Consider the following 13,104-nt stretch of genomic DNA (forward strand, 5'->3'; position numbering starts at 1 on the left):
ACCAATCCCCTAACGGGTGGTCGGAATACTTCCGCCAAGGGTGTCCCCACCCCTGTCCCCACGTATCCCCCGTTGGCGTGGCCGTTACACATATCTCGCCCTGATTAATCAGTTATTGTGTGTGTGCTGGTGTCTAAGGCCTCGGGTCGACACCGATGTGTGTGTATCTCAAAAAAAAAACGCAGTGTTGTGTACAAATTTCCTTTTACACTGAATGTTTTACGGAAAGGGGAAAGACAATTTCCCGAATTTTCCCCTTCCGACGGCAGCAGGGGCTAAAGCGTCTAACCAATGAAAACTGTACACCAGAAAATCCACGACTTTTGACGGGTTGCGTTCTCCTTGTGTAGGGTGCTGTGTTTGTTGCTCCTAGGTGCCACCTGAAACAAAGGCAGAGGTTCCCTTACAAGGCGACATCCTGGGTATTTATCCCCGATTTTTCAAACTCGAGGGTTAAGTAGACCTTCATGTACCTTGAAAGCGGCTTGAAAAGTTTCAATGGCCATTAGTTTTGCCATGCCAGCCAAAAATATTTTTCACAAGTCAAGATCAAACTTTCTCTAAGTAAAATAGCATGGGGAAATCACGGCTTTTTAACATTTTCAAAAAATTAAAAAATTTAAATTTTGCCAAAACAATTGGGTAAAATTGATAAAATTGGGTAAAATTGATAAAATTGATAAAATTGGGTTAAATCGATAAAAATGGGTAATATCAATAAAATTTCGGTCAAATCATATGGGTTTACAATTCGTGATTTTTCCACATTGCTATTTTACGTAGAGAAAGTTTAAACTTGAGTAGTGAAAAAAATTTTTGGTTGGCATGGCAAAACGAATGTCCGTTGAAACTTTTCCCTTTAGGAGTTTTCAAGGTACATGGAGGTACATGAAAAAAATCGAGGATAAACACCTCGGGATGTCTCCTAGTTAGTGTTGGGTGGCGCCATCGCGTATCGAGGGCCCGTAACAACAGTCTCAAAATGTAATTTTTCTTCCTTCCTTGTTTGTCCGTGGCCACGTTGTAGTTTTCTTCCGTACTCCGGGTCTTCCCATCGAGGAGAACTGTCCTCGAGGTTCAGGGCCCCCGCGCCCTTCAGCTCCGGCAGCGGTCACTCGGGGTCGTCCTCGGCCTTCCTGTCCTCATCCTCCAACTTCGCGGGGTCATCCTCGGCGGCCTTCAGCAGTCTTTTGAACCTGCACTACGAGCAGCCGACCTTTGACCCGGCCACGCCCAGAAACGTCACGGGACAACAGGGACAGACCGTTTACCTGCACTGCATCGTCAGGAGCCTCGGAGACAAAACGGTCAGTTCCGTATGTGTGTTCCACTTAATCAACGCCACCTAGAAATAGAAACCACGCCCTTGCAAAAAAAGTCTGAAAAGTTTTAAGGTTATGAATTTATTACTGTAGGTTTTCGGAGACATGTGCGAGCTCTATTTCCATTTTAGGAAAGTTTAGGTCCGGGTTTCGACACCATCCGTGCGTAACCATCTGCTAATTTAATAACTTCGTAAGTCCTGACCTTAATAAAACGAGACGATATTTAAATTAATTGGAAAAAGAGGTGGGAACTCCATACCAAAAAGCTACCAATACCCACCCACAATAATAAAAACAAATCCCTTTGAAAATACCCACTCGACTTGTCAGTAAAACGTTCGAGCAGAGTATATTTAAAATGTGTAAAGAGCTAACCTATTGACCTCGCATCCCTCTTTAGCTTCAAGCGGCGCAATTTACATTCTTCAAACTAGAGCAAGGAATCTATAATTGTAAATTAAAACGGAATATCTCTTCAATTTAAACAGTCATTGTTAAATAAATTTCAAATATTAGCAGAAGCAAAAACAGACTTTTCACAAGAGAGCAAAATGGAAATCTAAAGGAATTATTAAAAAACAAACCTCGTCTTCAGTCCGGCTGTAGCACACTCCTACTCCCCGGTGTGTCTACTAAAATCTACCATAGGTGCTATTTTTGTTCTACTTTATTTTCATCCTATTCCTATAATGTTCTATTGACTTTGAGCTTTTTAACGAGAGCAAGTCTTCGTACTCACCATAAACTAGCAGATTAAAAATAAATATATTCGCTTTTAAAAATATTTCGAGGCCGGTTATGAACAACGCCCCCAAACAAGTCTTCGTACTCACCACAAACTAGCAGATTGAAAATAAATATATTCACTTTTAAAAATATTTCGAGGCCTGTTATCAACAACGCCCCCAAAGCAAGGCTTACTAAGTGAAATACTAAAAGCGCGCGAAAACCCGCCCTTCAACATTAAAAACGACCCGCGTAATAAACACACGTATCGTATCGGTCTGGCGCGCTCGACGTTAAATCAATAACTAAAGCCTATTTAATACAAAATGGATGAAAGGTTGTACACGCAGATTCTTGTATAAAAAAAAATCGCGAGTGCAGCTGTATCCTCGACGGGTCTCGAAAAAAGTGTCAACGTGTTGTAGAAGTTGTGATTTTTACGTGCATGTTTGGTGAGCAATGAAGTAGCTCGCGTGACACGACTCCTTTAACGCTATAGTATAGTCTTTTGCTAGTTTCATTTACATTTACGCGTCTCGTATCAACAGCTACACCTCCCCGAAGAAAAACATTAATATTTCCCACAGCTCCCACCCCTCTCCAGTTATATTGACATAATGTATGTGTTCTTGTTTAATTAAACCCAAGCCTTGTTTCTTATTATAATACTAAATTGCACGCCTATTTGCCTACCTTAGTTTCCCAATCAAAGTTCTTAAGTAATTGCTGTTTTATTTATTGGATGAATTTGGATTAATGTTATAAGGCTTTCTATTTAGTACCGCATATAGAACTACTCGTTGCTAGTTAAACCACATATTAGGTGTCCGTTCGTTATGTAAAGCTGGCTAGTAACATAAAATAGGAGACGGCTGCAAATGAAAATGCTGTTTATTTTTTCGTCAGTTGCTAGACGTTCGTTATAATTATCGTTATAGCCAAATTTTTAGCAATACGATAATTTAAATGGCGTGTTATATAGATAAGTACGCTATATTCGATATAAAAGTTTAGCGGAAAATTCTGTTAAAACTCCGAACATATTTTAAACGTTAGTAAAATGTTTCATCTCTCACAAATATTATTAAAATTACAGGCCCGATAATTTTTGGAGATACGTGTATGGGTCGTAGACCCCAATTTACAAGATGACGAAATGCGTTCATTAGCTCGTCGGTGTTATAATTTTATCATTGCAATTACAAAACCAAAATAGTATGCCCAAAATGGAGTGTAGCTTTATTTTTGTCCAAACAGCGTATTGCGCCTTCGTGAACCCTGCTGTACTCAACAATGAAACAAAACAACTAAAGTGCGGCTTACAGCTCCGCTATAAGCAGAGAGCAGGAAGAGAGTTAAACAAGTTATTCAAAATCTATTAATTTCGTAGTTTGGTATCATTTTGAATTTGGAAGCCCTTTATTGGAACCTTTGGTAGCCCCCTTACTTTAAATGGTTGTAGGCAACTTCTGTAGGCAGTCCTGACTGTAAGTTGCTGGCGCTGCCACTCATCTGGACACAGGCGTTGCCAGATCGAAAATCTGAAATTATCGTATCTAGGCTAAAAAATTATCGATTTTCCTAGAAAATTATCGTACATTTCTTTTTGGCAATAAATTTTAATTCATACATAAATGCGTTGAATTTAGATGATTTTTAAAGCACTACAGGAGTTTTATTTCAGGGAAATAAACAAAATGTCTATTATCATTATTAACTGAACTTAATATGTTTAAAAATGTTTTAAAAAATGCGGTAATAGTTAGGAGTAATAAACTTACACTCTGGACTACGCGTACAGAAAATGTATATCATTCATTTTTAAGTAGAAAAGTTATATAAATTAATAATAAAATATAAATCGTTCGTAGGTTTTTAAAAAAATCTAATGATTATCGTACATTATAGTACGTTGAGGCAGAATTATCGAAATAATGGTACGATATCGTACGCCATGAAAATTATAGTACGCCCTAATAATTTTGATTAAATTATCGCACTGTGCGATAATTATCGTACGTCTGGCAACGCTGACACTGGTATTAGAATTCAATTTTCACGATCTGGCAGCGCTGTTTTGTCTTAATATCATACATAGGCCTCCAGTCTGCTCTTAATTTTCAAAGCATGGATTTAAAATTAAAATGTGTTGCCCTACGTATGAACGAAAAACGAGAATGAATTAATTTATACTTATGGAGAATGACTATGTTGAAACGATCCGTGGGCATGATGGCCTAGTTTTTAAACGGGATGAGAGGGTGAGAAGAAAGTACGTCACCGGCGTGTGCTTCAATAGCGTCGCAATACGTAAGCTTTAGGGATCCAATGAAATACTTAGCTGATTTTCTTAGGGCAAGGAGCTAACCGATAGAAGGTTAAATAAATAAATTCGCGCTTTAGCCATATAAATAGAAATGAGACTAGAAGCACGGTTAGATTGTGGTGAGATGTACGGGTTAGAAGGCTTCCATGAGAGTGGAATCGCCCGTATTCCTTGTGGGAGCACGCAATCTATTTTAAAATATTTGAAGTTTAAATTCTTTTTAATAGAGGACGCAATTCTGCGTGGATTAGTAGCGATTCCACTCTCATGGCAGCCTTCTAACTTGTCCGTTTCCTTGAGGTTACCGGATAGCGCAGTGGTTTTAGTCTCATTTCTATTTCTATGGCTTTAGCCAAAGGGAAATCGCTGAAAGCAAATTAACTAGGTTCGACAATCATTTTTTGATAGAGGCAATTTTTTCGTTGAGGCTAGGGCAGTGGCGGATACATGCGGGGGGCGCCTCCCCCCCCTTGACGTGGGCGGCCCAGCACCAAGCAAGAGGAGGGCGCGACCCCGCCATGTGACTTGATGATTTGTTATTAGCGCCCTTGAGTTTTTTCTGTATCCGCCACTGGGCTAGGGCAACATCAAAGCGACTACGAGAGCTGCAGCAAATAAATCTCAATTAGGCTTAACCCTTTTTTTTTTCACCCTGACTGTCACACTGGACAGTTTTTGCCCTGTTGAAAATAGCACTTATTTCAGGTACCGTTTTAAACACCAGCGGTAAGGACCATATAAAGAGTACCTTGTATGTCCAGGAGCTGTGTTTTAATACTTCCTGGTTAATCGTTGTAGCGCTTTTACTTTTTAGGTCCTCGTTAAAAATAAAAATATATATTTTATTTTTAAATTACAAAGATTTAAAAAAAAGTAATAGGCGTATTCTAATAAAACAATAAGTAAAAAAAAATATGTCTTTGTATTACATCTAAGGTCACAAAAATATCCATCATTTTATACGATGGTTATGGATTGGCGCCAGCCTGCGTGAGCTGAGACCGTAAAATATTTTTCTATATATATAATTCATTTTTTGAGGTGCAGTAGTATAACGACTAGACTAAATTTATTTGGGTTGAACGAAATGGTTTTTATTACATTTAAATATTTGAGAAGCGGGTTAGATTTATTATTAAAGCTTGCGTGCCTGAGCTCAGAATCTACCTTTTAAATGTGAAAAAAAAAACACATTTATTCGTCAACAAAATGAGAGTTATTGGTTCGGAAGAAAACCGTTATAGACCTTATAAGCTCCAAAAAAATTAAATTGAATGAAATTACAAAATGGAAATAGCAAAAATATATAAATATTAGCCTGCTGTCACCAGGAAAAGTTATCGAAGATGCGTCAGGCGTGACGAATTACACTTTTTTTGTTCTAGCCTTCACCGATACAGCCACTTTAGCCAACGTTCACCAATTAATACGGCCTCTGTAGCTAACGCTCACCTATACGGGTCCTCTAGCTAATTTTCGCCAATATTGCTTCTTTAGCTAATCTTCACCAATATTACTTCTTTAGCTAATCTTCACCAATATTACTTCTTTAGCTAACCATCACCTAAACGGATCCTTTAGCTAATCTTCACCAATATTGCTTCTTTTGCTAATCTTCACCAATATTGGTTCTTTAGCTAATCTTCACCATTATTGCTTCTTTTGCTAATCTTCACCATTATTGTTTCTGTAGCTAATCTTCACCATTATTGCTTCTTTAGCTAATCTTCACCAATATTACTTCTTTAGCTAACCCTCACCTAAACGGATCCTTTAGCTAATCTTCACCAATATTACTTCTTTAGCTAATCTTCAAAAATATGTCTGCTTTAGCTAATCTTCACCAATATTGCTTCTTTAGCTAATCTTCACCAATATTGCTTCTTTAGCTAATCTTCACCAATATTGCTTCTTTAGCTAATCTTAACCAATAATGCTTCTTTAGCCTGCTAATCTTCACCAATATTGCTTCTTTAGCTAACTTTCACCTTTACAGGTCCTCTAGCTAATCTTCACTATTAACTATTTTCACCAATACGGCTACTTTAGCTAACTTCTATCAGTGCAATAGCTTTATACCACCATTAAGGGACCTTCAGATACCCCAAATAAGGGCATCCATGATATCGTTATCCTACTAACACACTACCTTTAACTACCCTTCACCACTACATTTGAGCAATAAGTTAACTTAAGCTAACTTTACACTGACCCAGTGTCGCTATTCTTTTTATATCTACCCTGGAACGAATGCTCATTTAGTTTTCCATTAAATTTCGTTTAAGCCATACTTGAGACTAAAATTTCCGACGTTACTTGACCTATTACTTACAATAATAGGATTCTGAACTTCCATTTTTCCGTAATAGAAGGCGTATACCACGTTATGTTAACTTCGTTTTTCCTAAAAGAAAAAAACATTTTGCTTGTCAATTTAAGAACATCACAAAGTAATGAGATTTTTTTCTCGGTTGCTTTATTCGCGAAGAAAATTAATTAATTGTCGACTATTAATAAAAGATTACTACCCATTCTATTATATATTTAAATACTATGTTTTTTCGCTCTCATGAGGTTGAAATATCGCGTGATGTCGTGATAATGCAACGCCTATAACCCACCATTAGTGGCTTCGCTCGAAATGATTAGAATCGACTTCGCAGAAACTGAAACATCTGCTCGACGATGTTTTCTTTTCTGGTCACTTTGAATTGAAGAAGGAATCGAATCAGTCACGAAAAAAATCCTAATCGATTTATGGATTGAGATTTGCATCATTATTTCAATCTACCCAAAAATCGCACGAGAAAAACGTTTACACGATTGTTTGACTTAATTATCCTTTTCAGTTAACATAGAACCACCTAATGACCAATTAAATTACATTGCGTAGTCAAAAACATTAATAAGACTAAATTACATAGTTTAGTCGAAAAACATCAATAAGACTAATTTATGTAGCTTAGTCAAACACATCAATAATATTATATTATATAGTTTACTCAAAAAACATCAATCAGATAAATCATATAGCTTAGACAAAAACATCAATAATCCTAAATTACAGTTTAGTCAAAAAACATTCATAAGACTAAATTACATAGCTTAGCCAAACAACATTCATAATACTAATTGCATAGCTTAGCCAAGAAAAAAAAACATTCATAAAAATAAATAAATTAGCTTATTCAGAAAACGTTAATAAGACTAAATAGTCCATGGTTTTATGAGGAATGAAATTGATTAAAAGTTACATAGTGGGTCTAATAAACATTGTTTGACTAAACTAAGTAATTTTGTCTTATTAACGTTTACTGAAATTTAATTTTTTTATTTAATAAGGTTTTTTGTCATCGTTAAGTATTTTAGACTTATTATTAAATTTACTAAGTAACCAAGTAATTTAGATTAATTAACGTTCAATCTAATAATCATTTAGAACTAGATATTTTAAAACCTATTATTATTATAATCGATTCGAACTAAGCTAAACAATTTAGTCATACTATAGTGAGTTGCAGGCTAAGAAAGACAAAATATATAGTACAATCGGCGCAAGGATGCCTCAGACCGTTTCCGGTCATTCCACGGCGCGAAATTTGAATTTGGCCATTTTACGGTCAAATTCGAATTTTGCTCTTTTTGTCGTCTTTTGGCGCCATCTAGAGACCGAAATTGGAATCTTTATTTTTTAATTTCATAATTGTGGTGGCGAGCAAATTTAAAAGATAGGGCATTCCTATCATTCTTAAATTTAAAATAGTAGGTATAATTATTTAATTTTGTAAATTTATTTCTACGTCTTACCAGTTAAATCGGCAGTTTCTTTTAAAATAGTTACCACGCTTTCTTGGGGGTAACGTTGCCTTAATGAGCTATAGACGTTAAAAAATTATATTTTTCTCTTTACTTGTTAACAATAAACCTTTATCATGCTTTTTATAGTAACCTCTTGGGCTATTTAAAATATTTGGAGCTTCAATTATCGAATTTTCTTTAGCTGCATTCAGTAATTAAACTCATGACAACATGAAATTAAAAAATAGATTCCAATTTCGGTTCCTAGATGGCGCGAAAAAATGATGAAACTCACGAAATTTGAAATTGACCGTAAAGTGGTCAAATTTAAATTACGCGCGGTCGACTGGCCGGAACTGGTCTGAGGTATCCTTACGCCGAATGTACTATATATTTTGTCTTTCTTAGCCTGCAACTGACTATAGTTACTTAATTGTCTAAACATTGCCTGTGTTGAATCGATCAATCGTTTCGGATTTATTTCTGACTTATTCGTTTCGTGTACTCTTGGACTTCAATAATTTAGCTTATTGCGAATCAAACAGATTAATGAATGGATCAGATCGAAATAGAAACAATTAGAGGTCTTATGTAGACTGAAATGGGTGTATACAGCTAATACAATTGACCTCAAAACTAAAATTGTATCAACCAACAGACTAAATTTAGAAAACTAAATTAGTGTCAACTAACGGACTAAATTTAGAAAACTAAATTAGTGTCAACTAACAGACTAAATTTTGAAAACTAAATGAGTGTCAACTAACAGACTAAATTTTGAAAACTAAATTAGTGTCAACTAACAGACTAAGTTTAGAGATCTAAATTAGTGTCAACTAACATACTAAATTTAGAAAACTAAATTAGTGTCAACTAACAGACTAAGTTTAGAGATCTAAATTAGTGCCAACTAACAGACTAAATTTAGAAAACTAAATTAGTGTCAACTAACAGACTAAATATAGAAAACTAAATTAGTGTCAACTAACAGACTAAGTTTAGAGATCTAAATTAGTGTCAACTAACAGACTAAATTTAGAAAACTAAATTAGTGTCAACTAACAGACTAAGTTTAGAGATCTAAATTAGTGTCAACTAACAGACTAAATTTAGAACACTAAATTAGTGTCAACTAACAGACTAAATTTAGAAAACTAAAATAAGTGTCAACTAACAGACTAAATTTTGAAAACTAAATTAGTGTCAACTAACAGACTAAGTTTAGAGATCTAAATTAGTGTCAACTAACAGACTAAGTTTAGAGATCTAAATTAGTGTCAACTAACAGACTAAATTTTGAAAACTAAATTAGTGTCAACTAACAGACTAAATTTAGAAAACTAAATAAGTAAATTAGTATCAACTAACAGACTAAATTTAGAAAACTAAATAAGTAAATTAGTATCAACTAACAGACTAAATTTAGGAAACTTTATTAGTATCGACTAACAGACTAAGCTTAAAAATTAAATTAGTATCGACTAACAGACTAAAGTTTAAAAACTAAATCAGTATCGACTAACAGACTAAGCTTAAAAAACTAAATCAGTATCGACTAACAGACTAAGCTTAAAAAAACTAAATTAGTATCGACTAACAGACTAAAGTTTAAAAACTAAATTAGTATCGACTAACAGACTGAAGTTTGAAGCCTAAATTAGTATCGACTAACAGACTAACGTTTAAAAACTAAATTATATTGACTAACAGACTAAAGTTTATAAACTAAATTAGTATCGACTAACAGACTAAGCTTAAAAAACTAAATCAGTATCGACTAACAGACTAAGCTTAAAAAAACTAAATTAGTATCGACTAACAGACTAACGTTTAAAAACTAAATTATATTGACTTACAGACTATAGTTTATAATCTAAATCAGTATCGACAAACAGACTAAGCTTAAAAAACTAAATCAGTATCGACTAACAGACTAAGCTTAAAAAACTAAATTAGTATCGACTAACAGACTAAAGTTTAAAAACTATATTAGTATCGACTAACAGTCTAAAGTTTAAAAACTAAATTAGGATCGACTAACAAACTAAAGTTTAAAAAGGAAATTTGGATCGACAAACAGTTTAAAGTTTAAAAACTAAATTAGTATCGACTAACAGCCTAAATTTTAAAAATAAATTACAATGGGTACCGTACAAAGTGAAATTCGCTTTTTGGGGTAAAAACGAAGCAATCGAAAGTATAGCCGACCAAATCTATTAAAGATCGCATCGTTTCGTAAAGAGCCACAAAACAAAATCGATTTAAACTCCCATCTCGAGATCGCCCGTTTGCGCGAAATGCAGTTTGACGCGTGGAAACGTCCGCGACAAACCGAGACTCGCAACACGGCGCGCCGTGAGATCATCAAATGTACGATCAAGTGACCCGTCATCCTGACCTTTTGTTGAGGTGGCTTAGACCCCGAGTTAAGAATGCGTCCGGCCCCGCAACCCCGGCCCTCTCTGGATTCAAAGACCCCGGATTTACCGAAACTCATACATCAAACCAAGGCCGAACAAGTTGGGCCGGCTAACATGTCGCTAAATACAAAAGCTAGCTTCAATCACCGCCATCTATCGGTTTTAAAAACCATTATTTACTTTTCACAATAAAGGAACGTCATGGGTCACCAAGGTCACGCTTAGGTATGAAGTTCAAGTACCATCCTGGTCTGCTTTTTCGCCTAACTGCGCATGCGTTAGATATTACTGAAACTACAGACCAACCAATAGAAGTGGAAATATAATATTTCTGGTGGAACATCTAATTTGACATTTCCACCACCAGGTTTACCAGAACTAAGGTGACTGGCGCTAATTACCTTCAAAACCAATCGTAGGAGACGATTTTCATATATAGAATGTTCTGTATAAGAACATTTTTTTATTCCGCCAGGTAATGATAACTGAAACATTTCCTCCACCCGCTGGTTTACTTTTCAGCCGAGCTTTGTCAAAGTAATATTTCGAATTATTGAATAATAATAATTATTATATTTAAATAAAACTTAATATTACCAGAAGTAAATAAAATTTATATTAATTGAAAAGAATCCCTCTCTGTACTTATTCGAAAATTTTCCAGAATATTTTACGTTTGCGAACATTTATATCTTCGATTTTGAGACAAAACGGGTTTTTTCCCCAGTAATAATCGGTACCTACCTAATCTGTCAGTAACTCAGTCAACGAAGCGAGTAAAATCCTCAGCTGTTCCCAGAAGCTTAAGTGGAGTTGTAACGCCCATGTGGAGTTGAGCTCAATACCTAAATATATCAACAAGAACGTATTTAAGTTACTAAGACCGTACTTGTCTAAGTACTAGAATTTATCTCAAACAGAAACTCCCCATTTTCCCAAATTCCATCGGTTGTAATAATTAAATTAGTTAAGAAAAATTATTTTTTAGAATTAATTTAGCCACTTTATCGGGGATGTAAGACATTTTCCACTAGTTTCGCGACAGTCTTATAAGCAGACGTTGATTATTTCAGTTTAGAAAATATTTTCATTCTTTATAAATATCAAAACAGCTAGTTGATAGATTCTCAATTATCGTGCCAAGGAAAATATTTAAAAACACGCCCCTAAAATTCAAGTTTAATGACGACAATATTTACCTCGACTGTGCTGAAGATGGCGCTACTCAACATTAGGGGGGGGGAGGGGCTATAGTCGAGGTAAATATTGTCCTCGTTAGGTTACGTTTAGCTGTTATTATCACGTTCTCGATCGTCTTTATTATCCAGGGAGCAATTGCGGGTCTTGTAGGACCATTATATTGTTCAGTACTTAAACCAGGCCTACCGCAGTATTAAGCGTTTCAAGTCGTACGTTCTCAGCACACTGAGTACGTTCTTGATCTCAATAAGGTAAATTAACATATCTTATGAGAGCAGTACCTATCAATAAAGTCATTAAGTGTTTCGTGGTGCGTCTGACTATGTAAATTAGTCCATTTCTGGAAAGGTTGGCTGGTTGCACTGCAAATTTAGTTGTAGTCTCGTCCGTTCTCAGTAATCTAAATAGGTTCTTTGTGGCGCTAGCACTAAATCCCACACCCCTTTAGGCGCAGGGAGGAACGCTGTAAAAGAGTCCAAATCACCTTCCCCGAAATAAGCCACTAAAGCGTCTCGAAAATAATGGTAAACGGTTGTTTTTCGCGTCTTTCTGGTCGCAGGTGTCTTGGATCCGGCGTAAGGACTTCCACGTCTTAACGGTCGGTTTGGCAACGTACACGACGGACGAGCGATTCCAAGCGGTGCACAACGAGGTGACCCAAGACTGGATGCTTCAGATACGGCTGACCAATTTGGGAGATGCCGGCTCCTACGAGTGCCAAGTCAACAGCCACCCACTCATCAGCCTCTTTGTTAATCTGACGGTGCTAGGTAAGATCCCGCTCGTTTACTAGCCCATTACCATCAAGACGCGTCGCCCTATAACCAAGGCTTATTATTCACTCATCCAAGGCCTAACAGACAGACTAGTAGATATGATAGGATAGGTACAGGGAGCTTGCGAAGTCGCAACCCGGAAAAACGTCAATTGGCTCAATTGTTCGAAAGAAAATTTTCATGTATCACCACAAGTATATAATATCTCTGACGAGAAAAGTATCCAATTCTCTACACTGTTAATGCGCCATAACCGTGCTGCCGTTGTGGGGAAGCACTAAGCTTATTTTATTTTTTAAAGTTGACTGAAGCCTAATTAAGATTAAAAAACACTTACGTTAAACTACCAAGTACGTTTGATAGGAATTTGGCAACATTACGTAGATAATACGTCACTAACTCTTTTTCCGATTTGAAATGAAAAACATACCAGCATGACGGCCATAGTCAAAGTTACGGCGTGACGTAATGCTGCCCAGTCCCTATTGTTCAAAAATAGTTATTTCCATTTCAATGCAAATCGTTAAAAAACT

The 13,104-nt window shown here is 35.9% G+C and overlaps 1 protein-coding gene across 1 annotated transcript in view; it reads left to right on the top strand.

Moving 5' to 3' along the window:
* The window catches only part of LOC149921865 (uncharacterized), an 87,558-nt gene that overhangs the window by 58,018 nt on the left and 16,436 nt on the right, over positions 1–13,104 (top strand). The window contains exons 4-5 of the mRNA XM_090163624.1: positions 1,028–1,307; positions 12,355–12,565. Coding sequence (XP_090019750.1) covers positions 1,028–1,307; positions 12,355–12,565 — 491 coding nt within the window. The remainder of the gene's footprint in view (positions 1–1,027; positions 1,308–12,354; positions 12,566–13,104) is intronic.

Source organism: Leiobunum rupestre, chromosome 11 (assembly GCF_980474605.1).
Source record: "Leiobunum rupestre chromosome 11, qqLeiRupe1.1.hap1, whole genome shotgun sequence".
Taxonomy (NCBI): domain Eukaryota; kingdom Metazoa; phylum Arthropoda; class Arachnida; order Opiliones; family Sclerosomatidae; genus Leiobunum; species Leiobunum rupestre.